Genomic DNA, 16201 nt, shown 5'->3' on the forward strand with positions numbered 1-16201 from the left:
GTCAAGTCTGGCCTTGCCTTGCTGTGCCCTGCCCGGCCCAGAGAGGGCTGGGACAAACAGGGATGGAGGGAGGAGGCATTGCCATCCAACTGCAATGAGGGAATTACCATTCCCCTCTCTGTCCCCATGGCCACCCTCTGTGGGATGACTTCTACATGGCATTCCTGATGTTTCTGGGATGGGGGCACTGGAGGGATCAAGCCAGCAGCCAGCTACAGAAGATAACTAACCAGAACATGGTCCAGCATGTCACAGCTGTAGATGGGGAGCACAGGACGCTGCCAGCTTGGTGTGACAGCTGTATGACCTCCTCCACTTCCTCAGATGCACACAAACACACCAGAGACATCTCCCTCCAGGCAGTTGTTCCCAGCACTTTATAACCTGTAACAATATCTCGTCCTCCCAAAAATGAGAGGGAAGCCAGCTCAGGTCTGTCCAAGCCCTCCCCACTGCCACCTTCTCACCAGGCCCCCTGCCAGCCTCCTGCTTCTCCAGAGAGCACGTGAGAGAAGATGGAGCTTGAACCTGGGCAGTGAGAAGAAACACAGGGAACTGAAGGAGAATAAAGGCTACCAGAGCATGGCTTGGTCACTGTTCAGCAAGGTGCCTCCTCACCCACCTTGGTCAGGCACTGGCTACACTGAGCAGAGAGTATCCAAGGAGGGCATCTCTATTTGGGCTTCAAAATATTGGAAGAACAGTTTGGGAACCTGTAAGCCATTATCACAGTCCCTTGGAGCTGGGTCTGCTCCTCCTTGTAACAGGTTTCTGAGTAGCTACTCAGGTTACCCTTGTCATCCTCCACTGTCCTCCAGCAGTACCTCTGAAAACCTCATGAATGCGAGGCTCATGCTCAAGATCACCTCTGAGGCACATTTGCATAATGTCCACCAAAAAAATCTTAAAAAAAAAAAAATCTTTATCTTCTGGAGATAAAAATCCTGAAGATAAAATAAAGAACACAGACTTGCTACCTAATCTAAGCATTTTCACCTCAAAATGGTAAGAGGCTCCATGTCAACCTACAGCCCGTGCAAGGTCAGGACTGTCCCACCACCCAGTTGTCTGCTCTCCCTGACTGCTCCCCACAATCCAGCTGAAACCTCAGCCAGATTTTACCAGCTGGGATTTGCGTCACAAAAACATTGGCAAAAAAAGACATATTTTAGAAAACAAATTCATTAGTGACAACCGAAGAATGAAAGGTTGAAAGTACACAAACTGAAAAAAAAAAGAATTTACCAGCTGAGATGGGATTAGCTCTGATGCAAGTTAATGAGACCTGTGTGCTTTCCTCTGCTGAGAAAAACAACAGAAATGCAGCTGGAGCTGTAAGACAAGTGTGAATGCAGAAAACAGCCTATCTCTTATCACTGCAATCTCTCCTTAAAAATTTGCTTCATTCAGGCCAGGCTCTGGAAGACAAGACCCAGGAACAACACAGAGCACCCAGATTTGTGACAGTTCCCAGTAATTTCAGCTTCTTTATTCAGTTGTTTTTTTTTTTTCCCCAGGAGCCTTATCCTTTTCTACCTGTTTAGTAAAAGGATTTTTCCCTTACAGCATAAATAAACTCCCCCCAGTTCCTCTGGGCTTTCCAGGAAGACAGTGCCACTCCAACAGCATCAGCACCAACAACACAGTTTGTTTTTAAGCCCTGGAAAACCAGCAGCTTAAAATCCATCACAGCCATGGCAGTGGAGCAGTGGATACAAGGAAAAACCATCATCCTTGGCATCTGTATCCCAGCACATGCATTTCCAAGTTTCCTTTCCCTCGTTCCCACACCAAACCAGGGTGTCTAAGGAGCACGAGTTGAATCTTGCAACTGAGACACATCACTATCAATATCCTACCACAAAAAATAAAGTAATACTCAACAGAATTCCCAGGTATAAGGGGTTACAAATATTCAGACTTTATTATAAATAAGAAATACTGTTTTATACATAAAAACTGCAAGTGTTGCATTTTGTTCACCGCCCCAGACAGCAAGACCACAGATTAAGGCAAAAAAAGCTGGAGTGAAGGCACATACTGAGGGGGCCACAGTCAGGAATAAGGTGATGAAGGGATGTCACATGTCATCCATGACACCCAGCACTCCACCAGCAGCTGTCACATCATCACATTATGTAAAGAAATAACTGGACTTATACAATGAATAATGGTTGTAATGCAGTACTGATTAACAGATTGCTTATAAAGATTTTTTTTTATTTAAAAATAAAATTCTGTTAAAAACGGCTTAAGAAAAAAAAAAAAAAAAAACAACACAAGAGAGCAGGAAACCTTAGGCCTGAGGTCAGCCAGGGCATGCACACATCTGCTCTTCTCACAGCCTTGGCAGAGGTGATGTGGTCACAGCTATCTTCCCAGAGTGACCCAATGTCCCTGTGTGTGCAGGCACAGGGAGCTCTCCTCCAGAGGTGTTTGCAGGCAGGAGGGAAATCCCACAATCATTAAAGGAAGGGATACAAGAGCCATGCAGAGTTTGCTGGGAACAGCAGCACTGTCTGCACCAAGCCTCCTGCCTTGCACAGTGGTATCAAGATGTCCCCAAATGCAGCTCTCTGACCACCTCAGAGCTGGTCTGGTCTCCCAACAGAGCTACAGCTCCTCCCAGCTCAGCTGCAAAGCCACAGCCCCTGCTCCACTGCTGGCACAGGGGACACAGAACCGGGTGCTGCAGGCACCATGGGGAGCAGGGCTGGCTTTGGAGACTGGGCTGGAAAGCAGCCACCCAACAGGCAAAGTGGTTATGGATGGGTGCTGGGGATACAACAGAGGGAAGCAAGCAGGAGCCCAGCCAGGAGAAATCCCAAGCTTTAAGGGAATGATACAGAGAGAAGCAATACATGGTGCACCTGCCCCAGTGGCTACAGGGGAAAGCACATAGAGGAGGCCAGGCTGTGCCACTCTGGAAATCTGGCTGAGGATATTTACACACACATACACACACACGAGAGACTTCCTCACACTATAATCATGATAAAAAATGGAAAAAAAAATCACATTCACACAAAAAACATAAATTTGAAATAATTAATAGCACCAGTGTGTGTCAGATAATAATTTCTTCCCCGCTACGCAAACGTACAAAGTTGCATAGTGTTTAAGGATAGATATATACTGGATCTCAGGGAAAGGGGGAGGGATGCCAGGCTGGAGGCAAGGAGGAAGCTGCAGAGGAAGCTCTTGTCTGGGAGCAAGGGGCTCCCTGTTGCTCCCAGCCAGCAGCAGCGAGCACTGCCTGGGCAGGGAGCCTGCAGGGAAGGCCTGGGAGTGGAGTAAAAGGCAGAGCTGCCACCTGAGCCTGGCCTGAGGTCCCTGTGCTGTGGCAGCTTTGTGGTGACTGGGAGATTTGGAGGCAAAAAGAAAGGAGGGCACCAGGAAATTCCAGCTCTTCCTCCCAGCTTTAAAACAGGCAAAAGGCAAGAGCAATGGCAGAAGAGATAAAAATCCCACTGTCCTCCTTCAGGTAAAAGATGGGGAGAAAAAAAGACCTTTCCATTTCCATTCATGTGCCCCCTTCCTTCCCCACCCTAAGACATTCAGCATGGAGGCCAGTGCAGTTGTCAGAACTCTCTGGAAGGCAGCTCTCCTCTTCAGCAAGACTTGTCCTGCTTCAACAAACTCATTTGTCAGTCTGACATTCTGAGCCCAGAAAACCAGATCCTCTGGAAATTCAGTAGCAACAGATGGGAATGCAGCTCGTGGCTTCCACACTCTGGCAGTCTGGACTAGCCAGCAGGTAGCAGCTTTCAGACCAGACCCAAAACTTCTCCACAGAACAGAAGTGGGGCTGGCAAGATCCACCACTCCACCAGTATCCCATCTTCCCAAAGAGCCCTAATCAGAGGCTGCCTTTCTCTCATAGCAATGCATCCTCACAGAAAGCATTTCAGAAAGAGGCTTCAGCTATTTTGCCAAAGGCTACCAACACTGTTGGATTGGCCACATAATGATGAAAAAAATAAATTCACAGGGTTAGAAGTTGGGAAGAAGGATCTGAATTGAGTGCAGCTATACTGGCCATTACAGTAATACTTTGGTAGCCATCCCCTTCCTTCATAGGGACAAAGAGCTCTAGGACTGAGGATTTTACAAAGGGAGAAGACAGGAGAGAAAGTTGTGTTAGTTTTGCCTTGCTGTACACAGCTCACATGGTTATTTCTGAACCACAGTATAAAGAGTCCAGAGCATCTCTCATCCTTGCACTAATCAAAGGGAAACTGTGTCTGAGGAAGGGGCAAAGGTGGAGTGCTCAGGAAAACAATCTATATAAAAAAACCCCTTTGATGCCCAAAGACGGATATTTAATTTGCTTCTCAAAAAAAAACCAACCCCGAACAAAGAAACAAACAAACAAAAAAAAACCCACAAAAAAACCCCAAACAAAACAAAACAAAACAAAAACCAAAAAAAAAAAAAAAGAAAAAAACCCCAAAACTTTCAACTTATCCTGATTTGAAAGGAAACAGTGGCTGCGAGCAGCAGAGTTGGGGATTTGGAGAAGGCAATGTGTGTTAAGGCACTCCATGGCTGAGCCACCACTCACCAGGGCGATTCCCCCCACCCCCAGCACACCCTTAGGGCTTCTCAATGGACGGGGTGTTGAAACAGCCAGATGGCAAGGTCTTCCTGATGTCCTCCAGGTTGCTAATGTCCTTCAGGATCTCTTCAATGTCCCTGTTGTAGGCCTGTATTGCATCATCTTGCTTCTTGGCTTCTCTCTCAAGGAAAGACACTTTCTGGTCCAGGTCACTGTCTTTCATCTGGTCTTTGGCACTGTTCAAGGTACCTTCAATTTCATTCAGTTTGTTCAAGTCCACTGTCTCCAGCTGCCCTGAAAAGCCAGAAGCAAACAGTGAAGTGCATGAAAACCTCTATGGCACTCTGAGTGCTCACACAGCTGAGCCCACAGCAGATCTCCATCAGAGCATCTCCAGCCTCTGAAACAGGACCAACCACATGGGTGACATCTCCACTGTCTCAAGAAGTCTTTGGTTTGCTGAAAAACCAACACAGAGCGTTGCCAAACAAGCTCTGAGGTTACTTGGGAAAAAAAAAACAACCCAAAGTCCTTGCCAAAACCACACAAACCCAATTTCAAGAGATCAACAGATCCATCTGGTTCCTCAAACAAAACTGGCTGGAAACCCAGCACACATCAGGAAAACACTCAAAAGCATGGAGAACATTGAAGACAGTCCTACCTAGCTGATCCAACAGGTCATTAATGACAGTAAGCAGGCTGTTGACAGAGTTCTTAGCTTTTCTTGCATTGTCTTCTGCCTCCTGGGCAGCCTGTGAGGCCTGTAGGATATGAAAAAAAAATGAAAGCACAAAAAAGGTGTAGGGATCACAAAACTGATGCCTCTCCTTTGCAGATAGTCACCACATCACTGCCTTCTCACCCCAGGATAACAATCCTGCACAAAGATCTTTATCACAGGGCTGGGGAGAAGACTGGCAATCTTCAAGTAATCAGTTTTCTGAATATTTCAGGATGGGGATCCCTGAACACTGAGCAGGATTTTGCAGTAAAGGGCAGGATGGAATCAATAGGGCTATACAGTCAGGTTTTAGCTATAATAAAAGGAAAAGTAGCTTTCAAATTCCAGCAGGGAGCTTATGCTAATGCACCAGAACTTGCCTCCTTTTCAGTCCCACTTAAAACTTGGAAGAGTCAGAATACTGGCTGGACCCAGCGTTGTCCTTGCAAGAGGAGAGCAGGAGGAAAGGCTCCATTGCCAGGACAGCAGGGAGAAGGCAGCTCCTAGGCACTGCTGTCACCTGCCAGCAGTACTCACCTCATTTGCCATCTTCATATCCTGCTCAGCATCAGCCTGCTTCCTCTTCAGCTCCTTCTCTGCATCCTGCAGCTGCTTCATCATGTCATCCACCTCCCTGGCCAGTCCTGTCACATCAGCAAAGGTCTTGTCGGCTTCGGCTCTGGTAGCAGCAGCACTCTGCAGCCAACAGGTGGGACAGGATGGAAAAAGGTGGTGAAGGGGCAGAACTTCCTTCAATCCTTCTCATCAAAATGCACTGACTTCCTGTCTTGCCATGTTTTGCATGTGCAGTGGGGAATACAGCAGGGGGCACAGGGGGCTCACCAGGAAACACTGTAACAGGAGTTCCTGCAATGCCACAGCAGGATCTCAGAGGGGGGAGCTGCAGCACACCCACCTTCTGAACGGAGCTGGCAATCTTCTCAGCATCATCTGCTCTGGCCTTGGCCTCACGGGCATCAGCAGCAGCATTGCCCAGTGCCAGCTCTGCCTGCTGAGTCTTGTTGTTGGCCTCTGCAATGGTCTGGCTGATGGCAGGGATCTTCTTCAGCGCCTCCTCGGCCGCCGTCTTGTTATCGTTCACCCGCTTGTCAAAGTCTAAGGGGGCAAAGCAGATCCTTATCACTCCAGTGCTCCAGGAGAGCCTTGGGATGCTCCTCTGACCAAGCTACCCAAGGCTTTGCTGCCCTGACATTGGAGGGATGGTCAGCTCTCCCCATTGCACATCTTCTGATGCTAAATAAGGAAGTTAAAAGGTAATTTCCAGTCCCTGAAAAGGCTCATACTTTTTCTTTAAAGAAAAACAAGCTGAAAGAACACACCCAACATTCAGATAAGGGCAATAGCAGGGCCTCTTTAACCAGAATATCCTACTGCCAAGTGACTTGTCACACTGAAATTGAAGGATTCACTCCAAGTGCTTCCTCTTTACCTTTCAGGTTCCTGAGAATGGTATTGGCCTCCTGTAGTGTGCCACTGCTCTTCCGAGCAGCTTCTTCAGCCAGGGCTTTTGCTGCATCTGCTCGAGCCAAGAGCTGGTCTGCAGTCTGAGGAGACAGGACATGTACCAATGCATTCCCACTTTCTGAAGGACAATCATGTAAGTGTATCAAAAAGCACTGTTAAGCCCCAAACAACAACACCATCCAGAACAGTGCATCCTCTGAGACCAGATGTGTGTATGTACTTTGGGAATACTGCTCTAAATACAAAGTTGACACCACATCTGGCAAATATCACCTATTTTCACACACAGCCTCAAAGCCATTGCTTTTAACCTCTTTCTGCATCTTCTTTTTGGGGCCATTCTTCAGCATTCTTATAATCCATAACACTAAAATGAAATCATTTGCATCTGGCCAGTTACTTGTCTTCCTTGTATTTTTTTTTTTCCCAGGGAACAAAAGCCTGCACAAAGTTGAACTGACCTGCTGCTCTGTCTTCCCTTTCTCCAAGAGGTTCTTTACTTCTAACTCCTTTCCTTTCATATCTTCTCTCAAGTCCTCGTAATCCTTTAGCTTCCTGGCAATTAGTTGATCCAGTTCCTCTGCTTCCTTCTTGATCTTATTTGCTTTATTCTGCAGGTGGAAATCACACACAGAGATTCCTGAATGTTAAAGAATTCCTGAGCAGGTGGTAAATTTTTCCACTTCTACATTCAAGCCAAGACGTCTGGCAAACATTTGAGATTTCTGTCTTTCAGAAACTGGGGGAGGTGGGGTTTATGTAGGTGGTTTCTGAATTTACATCTCCTGCATAAATGTTGCAATTGCATAAAAGTTGGATTATGCCTAGATGGACAAGAAGTGTTGTCCACAGAGTGTTTTTATGCAGAGAACATCAGCAGAGCACATGTAAGGTATGCCAGCAACCTAGCAATCCTCAGAAACAGTGCACATGATGGTGCCCACATGTACCTCTAACCCCGTGGAATCCACAGTAGGCAGGCTGGTGAGGTTGGCATATATCTGCAGGGCTCTGTTTCCAGCTTCCTCTGCCTCTGCAAGCACCTTGGTGGCCTGTTTCTCTAGGTCTCGAGACATATTCCTTGCTTGATTGTACCTAAAAAATCCCCAAGGATCCAGTTATGAAACAGTATATTCTGTAGAACTGAACTTAATAAGAGAGTGGAGAGGCTAAGAAATCAAAAATCACCTCCCACAAAATCCAAAGCAGATAGAGGGGTTGTCTTAGTTTTAAGCACTGCTCTAAAGTCAGGAAATAAAAACAATTTTCTGTTTCTGACTCACTTCTGGTTGAGCTCATCAATATCAATTGCAGTTTGGTTTTCTCCAGCCAGGGTTTTCAGCAGCAGCTGATACGCTTCCGTGGAAGTATCATTTGCAGCCTTGGCTGTGCGAACAATCTCATCAGCTTCCTTTTTGTGCCTGATGACAAAAGAAAAACAATGCCATTAGATTTGTCAGCCAATAGTTTTTATCCTCAGTTCTTGATTATATTCTCTCTTCCTTCATTCCTTCCCCGAGATTTACACATGGGAGATGCTGAAATAGTAATGGAAGACGGTTGCCATGTGTGTCATCCACATGAGCAATGTTTGCCCTCAGGGCTACACAGCCACCATCCCACAGCACCAGTCCCTTAAGCAGCAAAGGGTGTGTGTTTCCCAGCCAGGAAATGAAATTCTGCTTCCCCCTTGCAGAGAAGAGCAGGGCCCTGACAAAGGCCATGATGAGTGTGTCTTGGCACAGCCTACCTTTCTGCCAGCTTACGAGCCTCTTCTGCCAAGTGAGTCATGTTGTTGGGGTCCCCGCTTTGCTCTGGAGGTGTAATGGACTGGAAGAGAAAAAGAAAGAAAAAAAAAAACTTCAAGATCTTTTCTAATCTTTTATTTGTATTTGCTTTAAATATTTATTGTCATGATCTAAATGCTTAGATATGTGTCTAACCTACTTCTCACTTCTCTGCATGTTTTTCTTAAGTCCATGCAGTTTCCACCACTGGTTACCCCTTGAAAAACAACAGTGCTAATATTTATTTAAGATTTTTATGTTGGTTTGGGCTAAGATACTATCTGTAACTGACAGTGGTGAACTTCACTGATTTCCCATAATCGACAGTGGTGAACTTCACTGATTTCCCATGATCTTGATGCAAATTTGCTGTATGAGGGAGAGAGCAAGTGGAGAAACACACCAGAGGCACAAAAGGAAAGGCCCTCAGCCTCCCCCAGCTGTGTGGGATCCCAGCACACACTCACCACGTTGTCAGCTGCCAGCTTGGCCCTCTCCAGCATATCAGAAGCCATGCTGATCAGGTCCTCAGTGTCCTCCACCCACACCCGCGCCTGCTCCGCCAGGTTCTCCGTGTCCTGCACTGTGCCCTGGATGTTCCTCAGCCTGTTCAGCTGACTCACTAAGGTGCTGTTGATGTCTTTGAGACGATCCATGAGACCCTGGTCTACGTCTGAAACACAGGACAAAAAAGAGAGGAAGCAAAATTAATTAGAGCAGGAAGAGAAGCTGGAGTAGCAGCTTACCACAGCAGGCACCGTGTTGGTAGGTTAATCCCCTACTGGAAGGGAACCAGGCAAAGCCATTTCACAAGTCACTTAGCTTGAGATCAAAGTCATAATCAGAATGTGCACCAACAGGAGAAATGAAAAGCCATGAACTGCTAATAAGACAATCCTGCTGGGTATTGGAACTGACTCTGATGGGAGATTTTGTGTTCAGAATCATGTTTTACCTCTCATGTTTACCCCATGTTTTACCTCTCTCATTGACTTAAAATGACAACAGAGCTGCTCCTCAATAGGTATGCAATGTCTGTTTGGTGAATTCCCTTTAGCTTATCTCCTAGAAATTGAGCAGAGACAGACGAATAGTGCAGATGTACATTTTTCCACACTCAGGGCAACAATGGCTACTCTGAAGAAAGACCTAAGGAGCTCCACATGGAGCAGCCAGGAGCTGTGTGGAATAGCAAACCCACTCCAAACTCTCCTCAAACCAAAGGGCTGGCAAAAGCTGTGAGCCTTGGTTCTCACATATGTAGGATTTATAAGGCACCCACACTTCACCAAATTTTTGGACCATCAGATAACTCCCCACAACAGCATCTAAATAACAGAGGCATCACAGCACAGGTATGTATTTGCCTCACAACCATGGCAGTAACTTTTGAAAAGCTGAGAGTGTTACCAAGAATTAAAGTGCAAGCAGAAGCCCACAGAACTCCAAAATTAAGATTGGTCAAATACTTTGACTTGCAGCACATCTTAAGTATTGAACATGAACATTTGACACATTTCAAAAACATACTATCACAGAAAAACAGAAATAACTTCTTCAGCTGCGCACAGATTTTTGCCAGGGTAGTTTTTGTTGCATTTACCTTTCCCTCTTAGTAAGAGAAGAACCTGGAGCTGGGGAAGAATTTGGAGCACAAGTCTCATGAGAAGCAGCTGGAGGAGCTGGGAGGGGTTGAGCCTGGAGAAAAGGAGGCTCAGGGGGGACCTTCTGTCTATCCACAACTCCCTGACAGGAGGGTGCACCCAGGGTGTCAGGCTCTGCTCCCAAGGAACAGGGACAGGATGAGAGGAAACAGCTCCAAGCTGTGCCTGGGGAGGTTTTGGTTGGATAGTGGGAAAAATTTCTTCACTTAAAGGGTTGTCCAGGGAAATGCTGAATCATCATCCCTGGAGGGATCTAAACGCTGGGTGGATGTGGCACTTGGGAACATGGGTTAATGGTGGCCTTGGCAGTGCTGGGGGGCAGGGAACAGTTGGACTTGATCTTAAGGGTCTTTCCAAATTAATGATTCTATGATTCTAAGACAGAGATCAAAATTCCACCACAAAACCAAATCCATTCCCTCATCTTTCTGTAATCCCCATCCTGCTACCCCCTTATGTGGGACTATTATCTAGGCAGTAAAAATCTACCTCAGCTAAAGCTGACAAAAGCTTAAGCAACCATTCTCACTGGCAGGAATCTTCCCAAGCAAATGCCAGCATTAGATGTGTATTAGCTTTTTCCCAGCTTCACACTAAGGGGACAAATTTTCCCAAAATGGTCTGAAATCACTGAACCAGCTCCCAGGGGAACATTTTTACTGCAAAGTCAATAGTCTCCTTCAGGCTTCTCTTTTCCAAAACACACATCATCTTATACATTAAAGAGACCCTAAGGACAAACCACTGTCACAATCATGACAAACATCCTGTGGTAGTGGTGACAACACAAGAACAAGTTTGAAATGGAGTTTAACAGGAAAAACAGCATTCTTCAGAATATTCTACACTTGATGGTGGGATAATTAAGTTTGCCATCAGGATTTTGAAGCCTTCATTCTGATCACCAATGATCAGAACAACAAGAACTACTAGAGCCCAAGATGTTTGAGCAAATTTAAAGCATAGTAAGTATACTGGAAAGTTTTCTGCTTGTGTAACAAATAAAACCCTCCTTTGCATCAAGGTAAGAGGGTAACACATAAAACACTTCCATCCATGCAGAGCTAGAGGCAGATCCTTACTTGCACGTACAGCAAAGACCACTGGTAGAACAGCATGGATAAAAGCACAGCCACTGTTGTTATGATAACAACATTCATGACTCAGTGCTGCCTGAAATTGCTGTCAATCCTGGAGCACAGAACTGGCATGAAATAAAACATGCTGTCTCCAAAGGGAACAGGAACATGAGGCAAAGAACTCATTTAGTTGGTCCAGGTCTGACCAGGTCAACTCACCTTTGCTCTTTTGTGCCTCATGGAGCAGCTCTGTAACTTCTCTTTCTGCCTGCTTCAACCGCTCTTCGAAGGCTTCATCAGTTACAGTTTCTTCTCTGCTACCCAGATTTGCTATAAGATTCTCCAGTTCCTGCAGCCTTTGACGTTGCTCTGCCACCTACATGAGAGAGAGAGAGCACAGCTCTGACACAGCAAAGCACCTTGAGCCGCTCTGCTTTCAGCAACCACCAACAGCCATGGGCCGGAACGCTGCACAGCTGGACACGTGCCACCATCTCCAGTGGTACCAACAGCAGTGTGTGTGGCCTTACCTTGTCTTTCACTAGTCTGTAACAGGCTGGACACTCCTGGCAGCCTGGCCAGGAGCGATTGTAGAAGTAGTTCTCCTCGCACTGGTTGCAGCGGCTCCCCACAAAGCCTTCCTTGCACTCACAGTGCCCGCTCTCCCGGCACTGCAGGGACCGCGAGCCCTCGGGATCACAGTCGCAGGCTGCAGGGGAGGTAAACCTCAGTCAGACTGCAGGACAGGCACAAATACCCTACAACTCACAGGATGGGAGGATATGCTTAATACCCTAAAACATCTGCAAGAGCTACAGGGCACAAACTCACAGCTGGACCTCCCTCCTGATCGCAGTGCTTCTACTCACAAGCAGGATCCAACAGTCACTGTGTGTGTTCAGTGTTGCCATTACCTCTCCCACAAAGCATTATTCTACCATACTGCATGCATTGTAACCAACTGCAGTTAGTTTTGCTGCTCTCTACAGGCAGGGATATCAATGAGGAAAGTTTGGATCAATCTGCTTTGCAATCATGTTTAAAAGATCAGCTGCTCCTCCAGACAGAACCTGGATACTGAGGCCACCTGCAGAGTAACTGTGCAGGGACACATTAGGAAACGGGGCTGTTGGAGGCCAAGGTGCAGAGAACATATTTACACCAAGGAGAAGTAGATATCTACTAATTTGGATATCTAGTAGGTCAGACAAGAAAAAGGTACCAAAAGAAGAAGGGGATAAGCTGTAATACAGAAATCAAATTACGTCACACACAGTGTGGACATAAAAGTACAAGCTTCTGCTGCGATGAGGAGCAAGGTGACAAAATACCTTCCCAGAGGCAGAAGGAAAGCAAAGGCAGGGCTGGGTGTGCAACATCCTTCCCACCTGCCTCCCTGTGGCCCCTCAGACTTACGTTTGCAGCCTTCAGAGCCAAAGCCAAAGTGGTTGGGCTCACATCTGTCACAGTGCTGGCCGGTGACGCCGGGCTGGCACTCGCACTGCCCCGTCCGGATGTCACACTGCCCGCTGGTGGAGCCCAGCGCGTGGCAGTTGCACCTGGGGGAGGCAGGCACACGTCAGATGTGACACAGAAGGGACACGTGGGGTCTCTCTGAAGAGCACAGCTCAACATTTGCATTTGCCAAAAGCCACTTTCCTTGCTGTGAAGATGCAGCAGGCGAGGCACTGAGCTTTTGAACCATGCAAGGTCACTTGCTGCCTGCACTAAAAAAAGAACCCAAGAGCCCCTGCTACAATCACGAAGTCATGTGGCAGTTTTCTATTTAAAACCCTGATTTAGAGCTCTTTATAAAGCTATTTATAAGTCAGGCTTTTTGTACAGCCTTAGTAGCTGCTCCTTGACCACTGCTCTTCCCCACCCACAGCGGCAGAGGCACACCTGTTACTTGTGACAAACATCACATTCCTGCACAACGTCAGCACCTCCAAATCCAGGGTCTCTGCCCCAAGCCAAGCCAAACCTCACCTCTCACAGCCACGTCCACTCTGGAGGTTGAAGAATCCAGGCTCACAGGCACTGCAGTCCCTCCCAGTGACATGAGCCAAGCACTCACACTGCCCAGTCACTTGATTGCAGATCGTCTGCTGATTCACTGTGCCGTAGGGATTGCAGTGACAAGCTGCAAAAATAAGAAGGTATGGAGAAACAGGCACAAACTTAGAAATCCCTTGTGATACTGGTACTTACCCTAACAGGCCTGGATCCAAACCACATGGCCACCCAGCCCCTGCATCACACAATGCTTTTGCTTTGATAGGACTAAGTGCCCACAAAGCTTTTAGCAAGCTCAAACCACCAAATCAGGGTAAAGCCACACATTGCTGTTGATGGGCTCAAGTGACAGCCCGACAGCAGCTCCTGGGGACAGAACCATTTTTAAATGCAACAAGAAGCAAGTCTGACCTCTGCACTTGTCTGAGGGGTCAGAGGCCAGGGGGTTCCCAAAGAAGCCGTCCTTGCAGCGGTCGCAGTAGAAGCCAGCAGTGTTGTAGATGCACTTGAGGCACTCGCCGGTCTGGCGGTCGCAGTTGCCCACGGCGTTGGGGTCGATGTTGTTGTTGCACTGGCACAGGCGGCACGGCCTCACGGCACCGTTCCTGCCCAGGGGGTCTCCAAAATAGGCATCATCACACAGCTCACACCTCTTACCTGGGACACAACACAGACACAGGTGCTGCAGCAGAAAGCCCCTTGCTGCCATTTCACATGGATCCTCTTTCACTCCCTTCTGAAAAGTAAACTCTTCAGCTTCTTCCCTTTCATCCTTCTGCTGGGGCCAGACACAAATCCCTCCTCATCTCTACATTCAAGCTGATTTTTCACTGGAACTTTGCATTATGAATTACTTCCATTCTTCCTTCCCTTCCTATCCCTTTAAGCCAGACCTATTTGCTGCAATTTGTTGTTAATTTCAGAATCCCAAGAGGTAGAGTTCCACGAGGCATCACTGCTCCAGGAAGCTCCTCTGCCAATGAGACCTGCCAAACCTCCACAGGCAGCCACTGAAGCATCCAATTCAGCAGCTTCCTACACTCACTGCAGATCTGACCTCCCCAGCCAGAGGGGAGCTCCATTTCTTAGGCAGTTCTTGCACAAATCCCCTTTTTCCTCACATCCCAAGAAGGTGGTGTGAGACAGGAGAAAATCCTCTGCAATCACATAGCTACAAGAAAGATCAGCTGCTACAGACACCTGAGCTGAAGGGCACTGCTTTGGTTCACAATTCAGTGGCACCCACAGGAAGCCCCATGAGCTGCTTTTGTGCTTGGTCAGAGGCTGTCCTAAGCACTCAAGAATGTACAGGTATTCTGTACTTTGGACTCTGCCATGCCAAGCATGAAATCAGCAGAGAAGCATGAAGGCTGCCAGTCATCCTATGGCTTCCTTGCTGTTTGCAGGCAGAACAAAAGGTTCTGCTTAACAACTCAGTTACATGCTTGGACTTCAGAGCTTATTGCTAAAAAAAAAAGATCAGTATCTGTTCACACATTTCTCCTTAAAATTGCTGAGCACTAGTTTGATCTTCTATTTCTTTGGGCAGCACTTTGTGAGTCACTGTAGCCTTCCTGCTCTTCCTAGGAAGCATCCTGTAGTGCCTCACTTGCTGGCAAACTGCACCTTCTAATTTTATTTCAGTCTGACCTGCCTTCCTGGCTCTTTTAAATCTGTTTTCTGCCCAACACCATGCCATCATCAGAGCTCTACTGGAAGGCAGCATGGCTCTCATATATAGCACAGAAATGGTCAGACTTTGCAGATCAAGCCTTTTGTTCCCAAGAAACAGGCATGAAAAACATGTGAAGTCCCAAGCCTCACACAGGACAAAAAACAGGGCTGAAGAAGGGAGAAGGATTTGAACCAGAAGACTCAGCAGCTTTCAGAGCTACTCATTGTGGATCAGAGAACAAGAACTAGCAGGAGACATTTCCACAAGCATGTGGATGTAGAAAAAGATGTTTTGTGTAGGAACACACCTGTAGTGCCAGCCTGGCAGCTGGTGCACACCACCTCCTTGGTGCGGGGCACGATGGCACAGCTCGAGGTGCCTGGGCACGGGCAGGGCTGGCAGTCCGAGGCTGTGCCGGCCGTGGCATCGCCGTAATACCCATCACTGCACTTCTCACAGTGAGTCCCTGCCGTGTTATCCCTGCAATTGCACATGCCTGCAACAGAGAGGGGCGTGAGTTTTGCTTCATTGTCCAATCCAGAGAAGAAGCAGCAGGCTCTGGCTGCTCCCTGTTTGTCTCTTACCCGTCTCGGGATCGCAGGTCTCGCTGTGCCCGTTGCACGTGCAGGGCACGCAGGGGCTGTAGGGCCCCAGGCCTGGGCTCTCTCGGCGGTACCCGGAGGTGCAGCGCTCACAGAACTGCCCCTCATATCCCACTGGACATGAGCAGCTCTCCACCCAGGCCACAGGCACACCCGGTCCAGGGCGAGCACTTGTGATGGTGACATCATCCAGGTGACCGGCACCTAGAAAGCACCAAGGGACAAAGCCTCTGTAACCACAAAGGCTATCATCACTGCTTCCCCAAACACAGCAGAACAGTACGAGGGGCACACAGGGGGTGCTTGCAGTTGGTAAGATGAATCAAGGTGCAAAACCCTCCAGGAGAATTTAGAGAGATGAGCAAAGATGCACTAGAGCTCACCAAGGGAGCATGCAGGGTAGGAAAGCTGAGAATGACAATATAGAGGAGAATCTGAGAACAGCAAGTACAGTCAATTAAAATTAAGTTATATTTTACACGTGTATGATTTCCATTTCCAAATCAAATACCAAAACCAATTCCTGGCTTTCAAGCCAGAACAGACCATGTCTCTAACAATTGTAATACACCATCTGCAAACCACGCCTCGGGACAAACTCGCCAACTATT

At 47.4% G+C, this 16201-nt stretch overlaps 1 protein-coding gene across 1 annotated transcript in view; it reads right to left on the reverse strand.

The window, feature by feature from the left end:
• Positions 1-1898: 1898 nt before the first annotated feature.
• Positions 1899-16201, reverse strand: part of LAMC1 (laminin subunit gamma 1) — a 66189-nt gene continuing 51886 nt past the window's right edge. Inside the window, exons 12-28 of the mRNA XM_071435969.1 lie at positions 15573-15794; positions 15296-15484; positions 13725-13970; positions 13287-13440; positions 12714-12856; positions 11828-12006; positions 11517-11673; positions 9022-9227; positions 8518-8597; positions 8051-8188; positions 7718-7862; positions 7229-7378; positions 6733-6847; positions 6199-6398; positions 5820-5978; positions 5223-5322; positions 1899-4852 (exon numbers count right to left, since the gene is read on the reverse strand). Of these exons, the coding sequence (XP_071292070.1) occupies positions 4596-4852; positions 5223-5322; positions 5820-5978; positions 6199-6398; positions 6733-6847; positions 7229-7378; positions 7718-7862; positions 8051-8188; positions 8518-8597; positions 9022-9227; positions 11517-11673; positions 11828-12006; positions 12714-12856; positions 13287-13440; positions 13725-13970; positions 15296-15484; positions 15573-15794 (2840 nt within the window). The 3' untranslated portion in view covers positions 1899-4595. The remainder of the gene's footprint in view (positions 4853-5222; positions 5323-5819; positions 5979-6198; positions 6399-6732; positions 6848-7228; positions 7379-7717; positions 7863-8050; positions 8189-8517; positions 8598-9021; positions 9228-11516; positions 11674-11827; positions 12007-12713; positions 12857-13286; positions 13441-13724; positions 13971-15295; positions 15485-15572; positions 15795-16201) is intronic.

This window comes from Agelaius tricolor, unplaced genomic scaffold (genome assembly GCF_023055355.1).
Source record: "Agelaius tricolor isolate 1412-34295 unplaced genomic scaffold, bAgeTri1.0.p SCAF_11, whole genome shotgun sequence".
In the NCBI taxonomy this organism is placed as follows: Eukaryota; Metazoa; Chordata; class Aves; order Passeriformes; family Icteridae; genus Agelaius; species Agelaius tricolor.